The sequence below is a fragment of the Balaenoptera acutorostrata genome, chromosome 16, assembly GCF_949987535.1.
Source record: "Balaenoptera acutorostrata chromosome 16, mBalAcu1.1, whole genome shotgun sequence".
In the NCBI taxonomy this organism is placed as follows: Eukaryota; Metazoa; Chordata; class Mammalia; order Artiodactyla; family Balaenopteridae; genus Balaenoptera; species Balaenoptera acutorostrata.
This window is the reverse complement of record NC_080079.1, coordinates 9,467,569-9,483,803: the sequence shown is the minus strand read 5'-3', so window position 1 is coordinate 9,483,803 and position 16,235 is coordinate 9,467,569. Positions and strand designations below refer to the sequence as shown.

At 51.4% G+C, this 16,235-nt stretch overlaps 1 protein-coding gene across 1 annotated transcript in view; it reads left to right on the top strand.

Moving 5' to 3' along the window:
* HTRA1 (HtrA serine peptidase 1) overlaps nucleotides 1-16,017 on the top strand; it is a 56,979-nt gene extending 40,962 nt beyond the window's left edge. Inside the window, exons 4-9 of the mRNA XM_057530322.1 lie at nucleotides 9,054-9,248; nucleotides 10,278-10,310; nucleotides 11,687-11,801; nucleotides 12,410-12,467; nucleotides 13,888-13,983; nucleotides 15,301-16,017. Of these exons, the coding sequence (XP_057386305.1) occupies nucleotides 9,054-9,248; nucleotides 10,278-10,310; nucleotides 11,687-11,801; nucleotides 12,410-12,467; nucleotides 13,888-13,983; nucleotides 15,301-15,469 (666 nt within the window). The 3' untranslated portion in view covers nucleotides 15,470-16,017. The remainder of the gene's footprint in view (nucleotides 1-9,053; nucleotides 9,249-10,277; nucleotides 10,311-11,686; nucleotides 11,802-12,409; nucleotides 12,468-13,887; nucleotides 13,984-15,300) is intronic.
* The last annotated feature ends 218 nt before the right edge of the window (nucleotides 16,018-16,235 follow it).

Below are 16,235 nucleotides of genomic sequence, written 5' to 3'. Positions count from 1 at the left end.
TTATTGGCCAAACAACGTTGTAGCAGCAGTGGCTAACTTGAAGTCTCCAGATAAAAGTGGAGGGGCTGATAGATGAGAAGACAAGAGTTACACTTGATGAGATGGTGTTCCTCCTACCCTCCATGCCACAGACTATATACAGTCACTGGCTGTCGGGCTCCCGTATAGAAATGTTGACATTTCTATATGGGAATATTTGAAATTGCCAGCGTTTCTTGATGTAGCTTAAAGGAGTCTAAATATCATGGTGGTGTGCATAAACAGTGAGGGGGAAGTTTGCTTCATTAGCCCTTTCTCTGTTTTGTTTTTTCGTAACCATCCTCTGTTCCTTTTCTCTCTTTCCCTCCATCTCCCCCACTTCTCTTGTCTGTCCCACCTGAACATCCCCCTGCCCTGGCCACCCTCCCACTCATCCCACCTCTTCCCCTCCTCCCCTCCCTGTATAGCAACGATAATATGTCAGTCTGGGGAAGCGGATGGGGGTAACTTGATTACACCGTCCTTCCGAGTTCTGCGCGTGTTGTGATCTCAGTGCTGTGTAGCAGATCCTTCCTGGCCCGGCCTCTCGGCTCACCTGCTCACTGCAGCCACCCTCCCTGGGTTGTACCCTTGACCTTGTCATCACTGATAACCTCTACGCACTCTAATCTGAATCCCAAGCATCTCAGTCTTGGTCCACCTCCTCCTCCCCCGGCGCAGCTGCTTTATGGGCATGTGACCTGTGCCCTTACAGACCCTATGCTCAGAACGGAACCCCGCTTGAGGGTTTACTGCTCTGAGGTCTTTGTTTTAATTTTATCTTTGAATCTGTGCTTTGTAAGTGAAGTCTGATGAGACAGCGGAGTATGTGCTGAGGCTTAGAGCCTTGGCCTCCGCACTGTTCCTTTTCCTGTTGCCTTCCTACCTCCCCAGGATGGGTTCTTGGCTTCCCTGCTCCTCTGGCCCCTGGGACCTCTGACCCTGCACAGCAATCACTGCCACCCTCCTTCCCCCAGGGAGTACAGGCATGGGGTACATACACCCCACAGCATCTTGGGCAGCGGGTGGATGATGCCACAGGTCATTCTGCCGGCAGCGAGGCAGCGCTAACTAAGCCTTTTCCACCCCATCCAGGTACCTAGTGCATCCTGGTGCCGAAGGAAGTTGCGGTGCCCTTGGGGGTGGTCCATCCTCTGTGGGTTGGGGCAGTGAGCTCTTGGAATGGGGAGAGGCCTGGCTCTACTACCCTGTCCCTGCTCGGGCACAGTGCATGGGTCTGTCCAGTAGCTGGTGAGCAGAGCACTGAGTCTGAGTCTCCTGGGTCTGCACTCACCCCATGAAAATCTTTGTGCCCCAGGGAGCGTGACACTAAACAGCAAATAAAAACATCGGGACAGATGAAGAGAGAGAGAGAATATAGAAGGAAAAAAAAGGCTTTATATTTTAGTACCTTTAATGGCACTTTCTATGCACTTTATGAACAAGGGGTCTCCATGTTTATTTTGTCCTGGGCCCTGCAAATTACGTAGCAGATCTGTGGTTCATCTGGGTCCATCCAGCTGCTCACATTTCCCTGTCCCTCAGCCCCTCGTGGGCTCACTTCCCTTCTTCCCCAGGCGGGATCCCTGTGTCTCAGGCAAGTCTTAGCTGCTAACATCCCCCTGAACTCTGTGTTCTAGTTTGCTGTTCCTTAGGAAGCATGCAAGTTCAATGGCACTGCTTCTTGCTGTGTATGGGGGACGCGCACGGGAGACGTGCTCTTTTCCCCCATTGCATATTTTTTAAAGAAAATGAAAGGTTAGCATAACTGTTTCCAGAAGACACATTGAATCACTTAGTTGAGTCTCAGCCAGTTGCTACAACATTAACCTTTGAAGCAAACTTCATCCAACACACAACACCAGCCTGCAAGCCCCAGCCTCTTGAAAGCGGTGTGCTGGGCAGCTGGCGGATACAGTGGCTTCTGCAGATTCAGCAACAAAAATATTTTTGTAACAGGAGCAGTTTATACTTTGCAAGGAAGAGAAAGAAGTAGTTGACTTGCCTCATGAGGTTAAAAGAAAGTTGCCAATTTTTCTTTTAGTTTTATTTGTTCGTTTTATTGCTCTTCTCTCCAAGCTTTAGTGAATGAGGTTGCAATGAGAGGAGTGCTCAATGGCTTTTAGGCCAAACCCAGGGTGGCCAGAAGCTGAAATGTTGATGGATCATTGTTTTTAGGTCCGCTCTAGATGATTTCTGGCTGAGCCAGCGTCTGGAGAATTCCAGGAATCCCCTTTCCTCTTGCGGCTGTAGGAGTTTGCAGGGATCATCTAACCTCTTTGCGAAGTTGTATGAAAAGAGATTTATTAAGGACTCTGGTGCTTGTTTTTTTTTCTTTTTTTAAAAATAAATTTATTTATTTATTTATTTGTATTTATTTGGGGCTGTGTTGGGTCTTAGTTGCTGCGCACGGGCTTTCTCTAGTTGTGGTGAGCAGGGGCTACTCTTTGATGCGGTGCGCGGGCTTCTCACTGTGGCGGCTTCTCTTTGTTGCGGAGCACCGGCCCTAGGCACGCGGGCTTCAGTAGTTGTGGCTCGTGGGCTCTAGAGCACAGGCTTCAGTAGTTGTGGCGCATGGGCTTAGTTGCTTTGCGGCATGTGAGATCTTCCCGGACCAGGGCTCGAACCTGTGTCTCCTGCATTGGCAGGCGGATTCTTAACCACTGCGCCACCAGGGAAGTACGTCTGGTGCTTGTTTTGATCTCACCAATTTAACCATTGTCTGCTAATAGGTTTTTTTGTTTTTTTGAAATCTACCAGGTCTTCTGGAAAGATCCCTAATTGTCAGAGCTGGGATGACTTTGGACATCACCAGGCTCGACTCCCTTATTTTAGAAGTGATAAAACTGAGACCCAGAGAAGTCTGTCAAGTGGCCCAAGGTCAGAGTGAGTTAATACAGATGTCCTGCTCCCTGGGGCTGTGTGCTCCCAGGCTACGCGGAGGCTGAGGTGGTGCTGTGTGTGTGTTTTGTCTGTGTCTTCACTCTGCACCACCCTTTGGGATGCTGGAGGATAAGCCCATAGCAAGTCATCAGCCAGGGCCCTTACTCAGCACAGGCCTTTTCCTCCCTGTGGGAATCAGCAGGTGTGATGCCCCTTCAGGGGGAGCCCAGGCCACACAGCGAGCCCATGAAGCAGGCAGCGCCACACAGCCGGGGCTTGTCTGAGGGTAACACCGTGGCCTGGGCCCTCACCCTGAGGACGTGTGACCTTGGCTTCCTCTGGCTGGCCTCTGCTCTGATTTCCTTCAGCTCCCTGGCCCTGTAGTGTGTCATCTCTGCTCCCGTCTCCTGCCCCTGCCCCGTGGCGAGGTGTGGCACAGAGAGGCTCTTTTTTGGTGGCTGGCTGTGCACCCTGAGCATCTGGGCAGTGAGCACTGGTGAGAACACCCAGGCTCTCGGTACCGCCACCACCAGCTGCAGGACCGTCGGTCCCCTGGTGAGCGGAACGGGCACTATGCCCGTCCCATCTGCCCATGGGGCAGCGCACAAAGCATGTAGGGCATGCGAATAAGAGGGAGGTTTGTCTACACTGATGAGGCTCTGCTCGGACCACTTGTGTTTCACGCTGACTGCCCTGGAAATGTGTGACCATTGCTTTCCTTTGAAGCGGACTTCTCCTCTTGCTCCCCACCGCCAAAAAAAAAACCCTGCATGAAGGAATATACACTTACAGCTGTTTCCAGACATGTATTAGGATTACCACTGTAAAAGGAACCATTTTTTCCTAAGCTTCGGTGGACTCTGATGGTGGCCCAGCACGCAGCCCTTCTCCCCCCTGCTGGCACAGCCCTGAGTTTGTTTTAGGTCCACTCCTGACCCCCCCATTCCTAACTCAGGCAAATCCTGAGGGGCTAAGGCAGTCACCAGGGCTATGATCCCCCCCGCCTAAGGGTGGTTGAGGATAACGTTATGACCAGACAGTGGCTGATGACCCACGAGGAAGAATGTGCTGGGCCCTTCTGGATCCTTAGCTCTTCTGAAGAGACACACAAGGGAGAAAAGAGTCTATTACTTCCAGTGGGCATTGCTGCATCTTTATGTCATGCCTGGAATGATGGTGGCCCTCCTGTGACCATGAGCCCAGGCTGCCGTTGATCAGATGGAAAGAAGGCAGGAGCTTCTTCTTGACGTTGTCCTTGAGCCTTTGAAGTGATCAGCCCTGCTATCACACCCTTGGGCAGGTGGATGTTTACTCCATTTTGCATTGGGTTTTTTGTTACTTGCAGCTGAAAAAAAAACAAACAAACAAACCCTAATTGATGCACCCAAATCATTTTTAGTGTTGATCTATATTTAGCCTTTATGGAAGATTCTAGGCTGAGCTGCCCTTGGGGAGGGAGATGGATTTTATCTCTTTTTACTGCTGTGTATTCTGCTGGCTTGTGTGTTTCCCCCCCACCATCAGACAGTAAGCCTGGAGGGCACGGGTGGGTTTCGTTGATCTTTCACGTTCCCTGTGCCAGGCCCGTCCTCAGTGAATGCTTGTTGAGAAAGTTCTCTTTCATGTAGGCAGCGTTTTGTGGGAGCGGTGATGCCAGGCCTGCTGGTTGTTGTTTCTTTGTTTGTTGGCATCTAAACGAACGGTAAGAGCCTTCTTTAATCATGCTACTCACCAGCCTCTTCCAGGTTTTAGCAGTAAATCTATCACACAGTGAGTATCCGGCCTACAGCTCGTAGTTCGTGGTTTAACTCAGACATGGAGTCCACACTCAGGACTCTGACACCCTCGTCTGGGCTGTCTCCATCGACCTGGCTGGCATGGCCGACGACCCGGTTGTTCTCGGGATCCGCGTTCCCTTCCAGCCCCTCTTGTTGACTCTGCTGTGAGGCCGGCATGTGGCACAAGTGAGTCACTTGCGAACCGAGGATGATGTGCCTTTCAACCTGGACGTCCCCTCTTTCCCGCTGGCCTCCCAGGCTCCTCCCTCTCATGAACAAGAGCGTGACCTTGAGAACGGGCAGTGTGATGGACCCACTTTGGGACGCCCCTCGTCCTGGAGGGATCGGGACAACGTGAGCTACACGCTCTCCTGGTGGGGCCCGAGGGCTCCTGCTCAGCCCTGATCCGGGGCCTCGGGGTTGAGCTTCTGCCACGTTCAAGCTCCCCATCCCGGCTTTGCTGTGTACCCGACTTGCATGTCACCTTCCCTCCCCGCCAGTGGTTGGAGAATCTGGAGACAAGGAACAGGAGCCGCACGCCCCATTCTTCCTCCTTCCCACTCTTGCTCCTCCCGGCGGCCAAGTGGAGGGTGGATGTCTGCGCCTTTACTTCGTAGGCGCGTTGCGAGGCTCCTGCGAGATGCTGAGATGTGGGCTGTTAGGAGAGGGTCGGGCGTCTCCAAGACGGCCTGTGGCTGGGCCGCTTCACAGGGAGGCTCAGACGGAGTGTCTGCCGCAGGGAGCCTGGAGCCGGCTTTGATGTGGGCGGCCTGGGAACCAGCCTGCGGACAGCAGCGTGGGGTTAAACCAGGAACGGGTGGCCCCAGGGTTTCCCACCCGCAGGTCAAGGCCGAGGCGTGCCTTGGCGCTTCCAGCCGTATCTGCTTTTCATCTCCCCCCCACCACCGAGTCCCTCCGTGGAGCGTGTGTCTAGACAGCTGTGGAATAAAACGCTCAATTGCCGAATAGGAATTTGGCCAGCAGAGGTATAGCTGTGCCGAGCAGACAGGCCCAAGGTGAGGAGGGAGGCTGAGAATGAGCCCCACTTGGGTCTGGAGCAGGCCGGAGAGCCTGATGCTTGTGCGGCCCGCTGGCACCTGCGGGAAACAGGAGCCAAATGGCCCCCAAAAGGCATTTTGACCTCATGAAGGGCTGTAAATCTGGCCTGGCCCACATCTCTGCCCCACGTCACTCTCTTGCAAAGATTTCTGCCTACAATTAGAATTCACGTTAACACCTACAAGGAGTGAAGGTCTGGGAGGTGGGAGACCTGTTCTCTCGTTTAGCCAGGCTGCTCGTGAGCTGTGAGGAGTCACTCCCTCTCTGAGCCTCAGTTTCCACATCTGTAAGATGGGAGGAAACATGCTCTAACTGCCAAAGGTGTCATGAAAGTGCTTTGTCACCTGGGAGGTAAAATGTCACCTGTGTCATTCCTTTCACATCAGTCCAAGCTTCATAGTCTAAGAATCCCCCTTGATATGTGTCCACTTGCTTATTTCTGTCTTAGGATTGTCCTTTAGAATCTAGGAGATGTTTGAGTCAATAAAAACTTAAACAAGGTGATATTTGGTGTTGCCATCGGTGCAGGTTTGGCTAAATGACCTCTTGTGATCTGAATTTCTTCCCCTTGTGTTGAAGTGAGGATTGGTCCTCGGGGAGACTCTGGGCTCCTATCACTGGTGTCCACTTGTCCAAGCCTGCATGGTCACTACAGTGCGGTGACTTCACTGCGCTGGAGCCAAGCTCATCCACAGGCTTCTCTGGGCCCCGTTACTGGCCCCAGGCCTGTTCCTCCCCAGTGAGTGCAGCCAGCTGAGCGACAGGCCCTGGGTGTTCTCCTTCCCTCCTGGGGGTCTCTCCCCTCCGTCCTCACAGCTTCTGCCCCCCAAGAGCGTGTGCCTCCTTTTCCCATCCCCTGGGCCTGAGCTCAGACTTGGAAGAGGGGAGTTCCAGGGAGCACTGTCTTTGGGCCCCTGTGCCTTCTAAACCCCCTGAGACGCAGGGGCCTGGATCTGGCCCCCTTCCTAGGGGTGGAGGTGGAGGAGCAGGGGTGGGGGATGAGCAAATGCTAATTCAGACCTCTGCAGTGAGTCCTGCCCTGTAACTTTCTGATGTGGTTCTCGGATTGTGGCTGAGCTGATGTGGGCTGGGCCCGCCTTTCTGTGTTTGAACTTGAACTCTTGCCTTGAAGCTGGTGAAAAGCAACTGTAATCTTGGGCAGCCTGGCAAACCCAGCCCAGGAGCCTTCGCCACTGTGTCCCCTTGCCCACCCCCCAAGCCCAGCCCTGAAAGCAGTCCCTGGGCTCTGAAGCAGTGATAGTGTCCCTGGCGGGCCTCCCCCAGAGCGGCCAGTGCTCGTCCCGGGCCCTGACTCCTGCCCACCCACCCGCTGTGGCTACTGGATGAAGTCATTCCTGGCAGGGGCGGCTGGCACGGGCCCAGGGTAAACAGGCCATGCTGAGCTCGTTGGCGTGCTTCTGGATGAGCTCGGGGAGTGGGGACTGCAGGCTGCCCCCTCCAGAGCAGTACCACACACGCCAGCCTCAGGCGACCGCAAGGGCCAAGTGTCACTGTCAGGGCAGGCCTGTGCCACCAGCCTCCTCCTAGGTGGAGGGCTGGATGACACGCGCTACTTTGTGGGAGTTTCGTTGGTGGGGTTTCCCCCACTGAGTCTGCACAGACCCTGATATTAATAACAATAACCAACACATCTGATGCTTACGTGTCCCAATTATATGATGCTTAACTGAGCCAGGTGCTCTTCAAAGAGCCGTTCAGGTCTCAAGTCGCTTAATTCTCACAGCACACCAATGAGATAAGTGTGCTGCGTTATTCCCATTTTCCAGATGAGAACACTGAGGACCAGAGTGGCTGTAAGCTCGGGCCAGGATCTAATCAGGCCGCCTGGTCCCAGGTCTGTGCTCTTCACTGTGGTGCTCTTCCAGGCTTCTCAGTACCTGTGATCTGAGGGGCATCCTTTCTCATGCAGCCCCTTAAAGTTTTAGGTCTTGGATCCCTTCTTCAATATCCCTTCTTCCTCCTTGAGTTTTCTGAGCCAGCTTGTTCCTGACCAGCATCTTCCTTATTTGGGGTCAGAGGGGGTTCTTTGTGACTCAGTACCTTGTGGTGGATGAGAGTCTGGGTTCGGGGTTGCACTTTTAAATCCCTGGCCGGTCTCAAGTCACCCAGTTGCTTGGAGTCTCAGTTTCTTCATCTGTTAAATGGGCCCAGTGATCTCCCCATCTCATCAGCTGGTGTCTGCTTCATCCCTGGCGAAGGAAGTGCTAAGTAACCGCTGGTTTCCACCCCCTGCACCCTCCCAGCCTCCTCTCCTCTTTCCTTCTTTTTCAAGGTGGACGAACATGAGGGCTCTTACCTCGCAATTAGCACTAGGCCTGGGCCAGCTCTTTGCCTTCTGGGCTGGTCCACACTGTTCAGAGCAGCTGCTCATTTTGTCTCAGGAAACAAAGGAGAAAGGAACTCGGCGGTTTGCCTGGCTCCAGGGAGGAACGGAGGGAAGAGAGCTTAGAGCCTTCTCAGACGGAAGCCCAGCTCTCAGCCCTAGTGACGAGAGCTGGCTTTATTTTGTCCAGTTTGGGTTTGAAGAGTAGTTTGGGGCTTCTGACTCTGCCTGGCCTTCACAGGGCACTGGGGATCAACCAGGCATTGTTGGGTTTATCAGCCCGCCAGGGATGGGAGCAGAGGGGTTTGATGGAAGGCCTTTCCGGGCAAGGAGAGAGCCCACCTCTTGGGTCTTGGCATCTCGGGGCCCTGGATGCCTTGTTGCCCCCAGCCCCACCCCTGCCTCTCCCCAGGATTGCATGTGCTTAGCACAGAGATGCACCGGACGGAGTCAGGGCAGCTGCAAGCCCACAGAGCTCCTGATTCTTCAGAGCCCAGGAGGGACGTGCCTGTGATAAGTGGGGGCAGATCCACCCTTTCCCCTCCCCCCAGGGGTGTGGGCTCTGGATCCTTCCCTGTGGCTCTCTAAGAGTGCTGCAGTCAGGCTTGCCCCCAGTCCTAAACTTGTCCCCCTCTGTCTCCTGGCCTCCGGCTTTCAGAGCAAGTCTGTGCTGATAGCTTCAAGATGTGCTGAGACCCTGAGTTGGCCTCCAGTATCCGTCCCACGTCTTCCTTGGCGTGTGGCAGCGGCAGTGCGCACTTGACTTGCAGCAGCTTACGAGGAGGCACTGATTATCTTGGGTGGGAGGGAAGATGGTCCTCAGCCGGGAAGGGATGCTAGGCCTGACCTCGGTTTCCTGCAAGGCCTGGTGAGTATGAGCGGTGTCTCTTGCTTGGCATTCCACGACATCTGTGCGTTTATCCGTTCTGTTCACTTAACCACATGCAGCAGCGCCAACCTTGTGTTTCCAGGGGAAGCTGCCCGTGCTACTGCTCGGCCGCTCCTCGGAGCTGCGGCCCGGGGAGTTCGTGGTGGCCATCGGAAGCCCGTTTTCCCTTCAAAACACTGTCACCACGGGGATCGTCAGCACCACCCAGCGAGGCGGCAAAGAGCTGGGGCTCCGGAACTCGGACATGGACTACATCCAGACAGACGCCATCATCAACGTGAGCCCTCTCCACTGCAGGGTCGGGTGGGGTTTTGGAGAGCTGGGCTGGGCTTAGGAACCAGGGCTGGAGTCAGGATCCTCAAGGTGCTTTCAAGGAGCCCCTAAAGCAGGTGAGGCAGAGGGCTGGTCCTCAGCCTGTTGGCAATCTCTGGGGACTCCTGTGACGGGGACTTGAGATTTGCCAAAGTCTGCAGCCCGGAGGAGCTCTCCATGCCTCCTGCCGCCCTGCCCCAGGGTCAGCCATCCCTGGATGGAGCTGCTTGTTCAGCTTTGTGGCAGGAGGCGTGCTCACCTCAGCACAGGCTCTGTAGCCCCCAGAGGAGTTTGCATTGCCTTGTGGGGGGGGGGGCGCAGTCTGTGCATCAGGCCGACCCATTCGATGTCTAATGAGGTCAAGGATTATCACACACAATCTCATCAATGGAATCTTTTTTAAGTCACACTTTTCCACTTCAGCTGTTTCCCTATAGGATTAACGTTTCTAAAAAGCCTTTTCCCCTACATCTATCTAATAAATAAGAAACACAGCGTGTTTTGTGCACTCGCTGCCTCTGGTAGGCTTTATTCCCAAACTTTCTTGTAATCTTCATGAAATAGTGGAAATAGAGCAAACCATGTGGATTTCTAGACCAAGCAGCAAAGTAGGGGTCACATAGATGTGGGGGGGGGCGGCTTTGAAGATTTGAAATACTGTGATACTGGAGCAAGTGGGCAGCCAGCCTATTGCCAAGACAAGGAAGATGTGTTGGGTGTTTTGGGAATTTGTAGTTGGCCTCTGGGATTCAGAGCAAAAAAAAAAAAATCCATCCATCTACCTATCTATCTGTATCTATATCTATATCCCATTTATGGCATGTCTAAAACTTTCTGAAAATTGTTTAAGGTCCTTTTTTTCCCGGAAAAATATTAGGTAGACAGGAAAAAAACTCTGGCAAGAACTTGCACTCAGGGACCTGCCAGGCAGGGAAGTAGATGGGACCGTGTAATGACATAAACTCATAACCTTTTAATTTTTGCTTAATTTCAGTATGGAAACTCCGGAGGCCCATTAGTAAACCTGGTAAGGCCTTTTAAAAATCTATGTACATGTCTCTTTTTTCGTTTTGGTTTCTTTTCAGACATGAACTTGCCAAAGCACATTATCTAATTCTTTTAAAGTGAAATCTGTGACTGTACTGTACCTTGCAAATTACTCTTCTTATCTTTTCTGGAAAGAGTAAGGCATGATGGGAGTTTGGATTGGAACTGCAGTGCCAGCAGACATGCTTATGTTTCAAAGTTACAAGTAAAGGGCATTGGAATTCAGGTCCAATCCAGGAGTGGTTAAAGGAGTGGGTCTTTATTTTGAAGGTGTCAGCAGTTCTGGCCTGTCCCTACGCTGCCTAAGGAGCTGGCGTGGCTCATCCACAAGGTTTGTCTTGGCCGGGGGCCCTCCTCTAAGACCAGGCTGGAATGAGGAGTTACCCCACTCATAAAGATGTCACCTAAGTTTATATTTTATTTAAGCAAAAAAGGGAAGCCTTAGAATCAGACAGTCAGAGCCAAGGTGCAGCTCAGGGTCACCCATCCAAACTCTCATTTACAGGTGATGAAATCGAGGCCTTGTTTAGCAAAGCACAGGATGGCAGTGCCTTCTTGATGATCCCTCTGAGTCGGGGACTGAATTCTCAGCACTACGGGAAATGTGCAAGAAGTGACTTAAACTCTCCTGGCAGTTTTCCCTTCTAAGTCCGAGTTGAATGACCCTTTAACGATAGTGTTCAGAATAATGGTTGGTTGGTGTGAGGCAAGACCGTTATACCAGGATTGTTTCCTATGGTGTGGCGTTCACTGAACTGTGAATTTATCTTGAATTGAAGCACACCCTGTAGACTGGCTTCCTCCAAGATTTAAAGCTAGTCTGTGACAAGCAGAGGCAGTGAGATGCGATTGTGAGCCCTCTGCCTCCCCCAAGTGCCCCCGAGTCTGCTCGGAGGTGAGGCTTTGTTTTCCTGATGATGAAGTCTGTCCGCCCTAAGCGCTAAGGTTGTTTCTCCCTGACGTCAGCAGAGGAATCTTAAGATCACTGGAAATGGGGGAAGCAGGAAGGTGTGGACAGCCATCTAAAGGACTCCGGGGCTTTTGGAAACGTATTCCATGCCAAAGGAGCAAATGTGCATTTTGAAACTGTCTATTGCTGTGCTTTCGGCGTGGTGATCACTCAGCTCTGAGTCGAGTGGGTGTCGATTCTTCCGTTGCTGAGATTGGCTTACGCTGCCCAAGTCAGGCCTCTCCCTCTACGACCCAGGAGCCCCCTTCCTCCAGCTCCCCCCACCTCACACATTTCTCTGAAGAATCTCCAAGGCTCCTTTCTTGCAAATTCTCCACTCTCTATCGGTGCATATCTTCAGGTGAACCTTCATGGATTCAGTAAGCTGTTTCCATCTTGCTTTTCAGGATGGTGAAGTGATTGGAATTAACACACTGAAAGTGACAGCTGGTATCTCCTTTGCAATTCCATCTGATAAGATTAAAAAGTTCCTAACGGAATCCCACGACCGACAAGCCAAAGGTAGAGCAAGGCCCAGGCAGCCCTCGGGAGATTTAGGCGTGGGGTGCCCCGGGGGGACTTGGGTCAGGGAAAACGACACCCTGAAGGTCAGAGGGGAATGGAATGCACGCTATTAAGCCCGTGGTATTAGGTCATAGGTGTTGGACTATTTTCGACCTATGATCATGAATGTGTCATGTGGTTCAATCTGTTATGTACCAGGCATGATCCTGGGTGATTTCTGTACATCATTTCACTTCATTATTCATTATGTCATTTAATTCCTTTGCTTGATCAGGTGGGAATTATTAGTCCCATCTTACTGATGAGAAAACTGAGATTTCTGGAGCTCATTCATTCCACAAATGTTTATTGATCCTTCTGCTCGAGTCAGGCTGGGGGTTTGAGGCTCAACAGGGTCCCTTGCAGGGGTGATGTTTACCTTCTACCTGGGGAAGAGAGGAGGCAGGTAGGGTCCCAATCAGGATTTGAACCACAAGCCGAGCGCATTCCCCCTATGGTCCTGACTCTACACGGCAAACTGGGGGATTGAACCCCATGGCTCGTGGTGTACCCGGCACAGCCGCCAACTGGGCTGACCTTCTGTTGTCCTTTTGTTGTCACACCAGGCAAAGCCATCACCAAGAAGAAGTATATTGGCATCCGAATGATGTCACTGACATCCAGGTGGGTAACAGAATGTCTGTGTCTGTCTGTGTCTTAAATTTAAAACAAACCTGAACTTCAGAAGACTCTCACTGGCACCCCTAAAAGGGAAACCTTACTCTGCTTCAAGACAGCTCAGTTTCTGGTTAAAGTTAAGTAACATTAGGAAAGAGAGGAGGGCCATTAGCCTTGGCCTCTTGTTTTATCCTTCATGTTTGTTTCTGGGTTCTGAGCAGGTCCTTCCTTCTGGAAGATACCACTCTTCTTTGAAGGCAGGCCTGAAGAGCCAGGGTGTTCGTCACTCCCCCATGCCTTCCTTTCACCACTTGCTCTGTTGAAACTCACATTCCAGGAGTGCCCCAAACACCTCCCTCAGCCCCAGAGTGCCCTGCCTTTCCTCAGCTCTGCCGCCTGTGGCCTGAGGCTCCTGGAATGCCAGTCAGGCCCAGCATGACTGATGGGCTTGTTTTTCCCGAGCTGGTGGATGTTGTGGTATGTGGCTGCCAGACTCATAACATACTGGTATTTTAACCTTGATGAAAAAATCTGGTATAATCGTAGGAGTCCTGGTACCTAATGGCTTGGTTGAAATTCTTGTAGGTAAAGTTGGCAAAGAGCAGAACATATTGATATAAATATTAATATATTAATTATTGTAGTTAATTAGCTATTAATTGTGAACACACAACTATAGTTTAGACACATGTAATAAATGGTGGTACCTTTCTCAGCTGGCTTGCCAAGACTAAAATGTGCATCAGGTCTTGTTTGGGAACTCTGAGAGATGAAGGCGTAAGGAAGGAATATGGGCCCTGGGGTCCAGCTTCCTGGGTTCTTGTCCCAGCTCTACTGTTTTCCTGGTTTGTGACCTTGGGATGACTTGACCCCTGAGTGCCTCAATTTCCTCCTCTCCGGAATGAGGATAGCTGTGCAGGCATGTTGGTCTGTGGTGGGGACTGAGTGATTTCATGCGTATCAAAGCTTGGATGAATGGGTGGTGGCAGTGGTCACTAGCCACGGCGACCCCGCCCACTCTTTATCTTGTGCTTGGCACTGGGCCAGGTGCTGGACCTAGATGGTCTCATCGGGTCCTCACGACAACCCCATGTCGTTATCCCTGTTTTACAGGTGAGAAAACTAAGGCGCAGAGAGGTTAAGCAACTGCCCAAGATCACACAGTCAGGAAGCGGCAGAGCTGGGGCTCCAAAGCAGGCCAACCACTATATTGTACTGACTCCTTAAGTGATAGCTACTATCAGTTAATAATAATAATGATAAAACACCTCCCTTGCTGTTATCCAGTAACTCTAGGAAAGAGGCAATTTGAAGCAGAATCAAAACCCCTGGAGGAATTTTACGTTAGAATCAGGGAAGGAGGGGAAGCCAGGCAGGAGCTCCGTTGTTACTTAACATTAATACAGGTGCTGTTTGTCCTGAGCAGCAAGGCCAAAGAGCTGAAGGATCGCCACCGAGACTTCCCAGATGTGCTTTCAGGAGCGTATATTATCGAAGTAATTCCTGATACCCCCGCAGAAGCGTGAGTTAGAATGATTTTTCCTTTTCCTAATATCCTTGTGTTTCCTGAAGGTAGGGGGCAGGGGGCAGGGGGCTGTTCTTTTCTTATCAGCTCAGGTGATTTTGAGAATCCTTGACAAAATGGTCGGACATCCTTGGTCCATCCTGCCAGTCAGGACTTCCAACCCGGTTCAGCTCAGGACTCATCAGCAAAAGGTTGCTTCCTATCTTCAGAAGTCCTCTTGAGGAGGGGTATCAGATGGAAAGAGTGATATCGGACTTGTTATGAGTCTCCAGAACAGGCCTGGCTGGGGAAAGGGGCTTGAAGGAGCAATGTCCCGGAGACCTCAAGCAGTGGTCCTGTCCTAGGCTGCTGGATACATCTCCTCCTGAAGCCTTCGCTAATTATGTCTGTTATCAATCAGGCCGTACTTATCCACACCTCTAGAAAAATAACCCAGGGAACGTCAAAATAACATGAAAAGAAGTAGGTCAACTAACAATCAGGGTCTGTTACCTGTATCGACGAAATATCCAGAGAGAGGTGCTAGACCAGGGAGGGGCCAGCAAACTGTTTCCTGGGGACCAGATCTGGAAGAATAGATTTTGCGTTTTTAAGTGGTTGAAAAAATTTAAATGAGAACAGTATTTTAGGACACATGAAAGTGATGTGAAATTCAAATTTCAGTGTTATGTAAATGAAGTTTTACTGGGTCACGGCCATGCCCAATAGATTATACATTGTCTGTGGTGGCTTTTGGACTACCACGGCAGAGTTGAGTTGTTGTGATGGAGACCATCCGGCCTGCAAAGCCTAAAATATTTCCTATCTGGCCACGTACAGAAAAAGTGTGCTGACTCCTGTGCTAGACCGTTAAGAACCATAACCGCTTGTTGGACACTGTCATACAGAAGAGCTACAGCCCCAGCAACAGCACAAAGCAGGTGTCTCACAGTAGAGCCATCAACTCATCCCCGTAGGAGCTGCAATCTGAGTTGTAACACCCATTACAAGCAAGTTGGCCATGGTCCCGGTACATGGTAGATGGTACATCCTCATCTCCTTTGGGGTCCATCTATGATAAGATCATACAAGTGCTGGTAGGCATTTCTACAATGGACATGATTGATGATGTGGCCTAAAAACCTCAAAAGGAAATAATGCAACCCGTTGGTGGTTTAAGCCAGTCTCACATAAGTTAACTATTACCCCACCCTGTTTGCTCTGGGCTTTTAGGTCCTAAACTGTGCCTCTGTCGATGTAAAGTCGATCACCTTTCGTGGCAGTTAGACCAGGAGGAATGGAAACATTACAATCGCATTTCCCTTTGTGTTGCAGTGGTGGGCTCAAGGAAAATGATGTCATCATTAGCATCAATGGACAGTCGGTGGTCTCCGCCAATGACGTCAGCGACGTCATTAAGAAGGAAAGCACGCTGAACATGGTTGTCCGCAGGGGCAATGAAGACATTATGATCACCGTGATTCCCGAAGAAATCGACCCGTAGGCAGAGGCATGAGCTGGACTTCATGTTTCCCTCAAAGACTCTCCAGTGGATGATGCATGATGACTCTGGGCTGGTGGCACTGGATGCCCAAGACTCTTGACCGCCATGTTGCTTGTTCAGCAGAAACACTGGCCAGCAGAATCCCTCTTGATAGGTCGTAGGCAAAGCCAGTGTAACGTTGCAAACCCGCAGGCAGAAGCTCGCCCTTCTGTATCGTATGTACGCGGTGCGCTTTTTCTTGCCAGCTTGGACTGCCCCTGCTCGGACAGTCAACGTTTGTCTCCTTCTTTAACCGAGTCATCATCTTAGTCCCGCTAAGGCTGTTGCTATAACGTGTAGGTAAGAGGAAGGTCCCATGGGAGCCAGGATGGTACCAGGCGTGTTTATGCTTTCCTCCGAGTCAGCATCCAGAGGAGGGAGATGCCGAGACCACGGGAGGGTGAACGCTGGCTTCCAAAATGGCCAAAGTTGCCTCTTTTAGGAATCTCTTCAGAACTTGGAGCACAGTGTCTTGGAGTGTGAGCTATTAAAATACTTCTCATACTTTGCTTTCTGGCGTCCTTCTTTGCGGGGAACGGCTGGCTGGAGTCTCTTTGAATTGATTATCATGTCAACGGCCTGCTCATTACACGGCGTTGTCCGTGCGGGTTGAGCTTGAGGTCGCACCAGTTATTTCAAATTCATCCCGGGGGTTTTACCAGTGCTGTGAACACCGTGCCTGGCCACCCTGGCTTCATGAAAGAGGCCTGAGGTCAGTTGCCCTTGA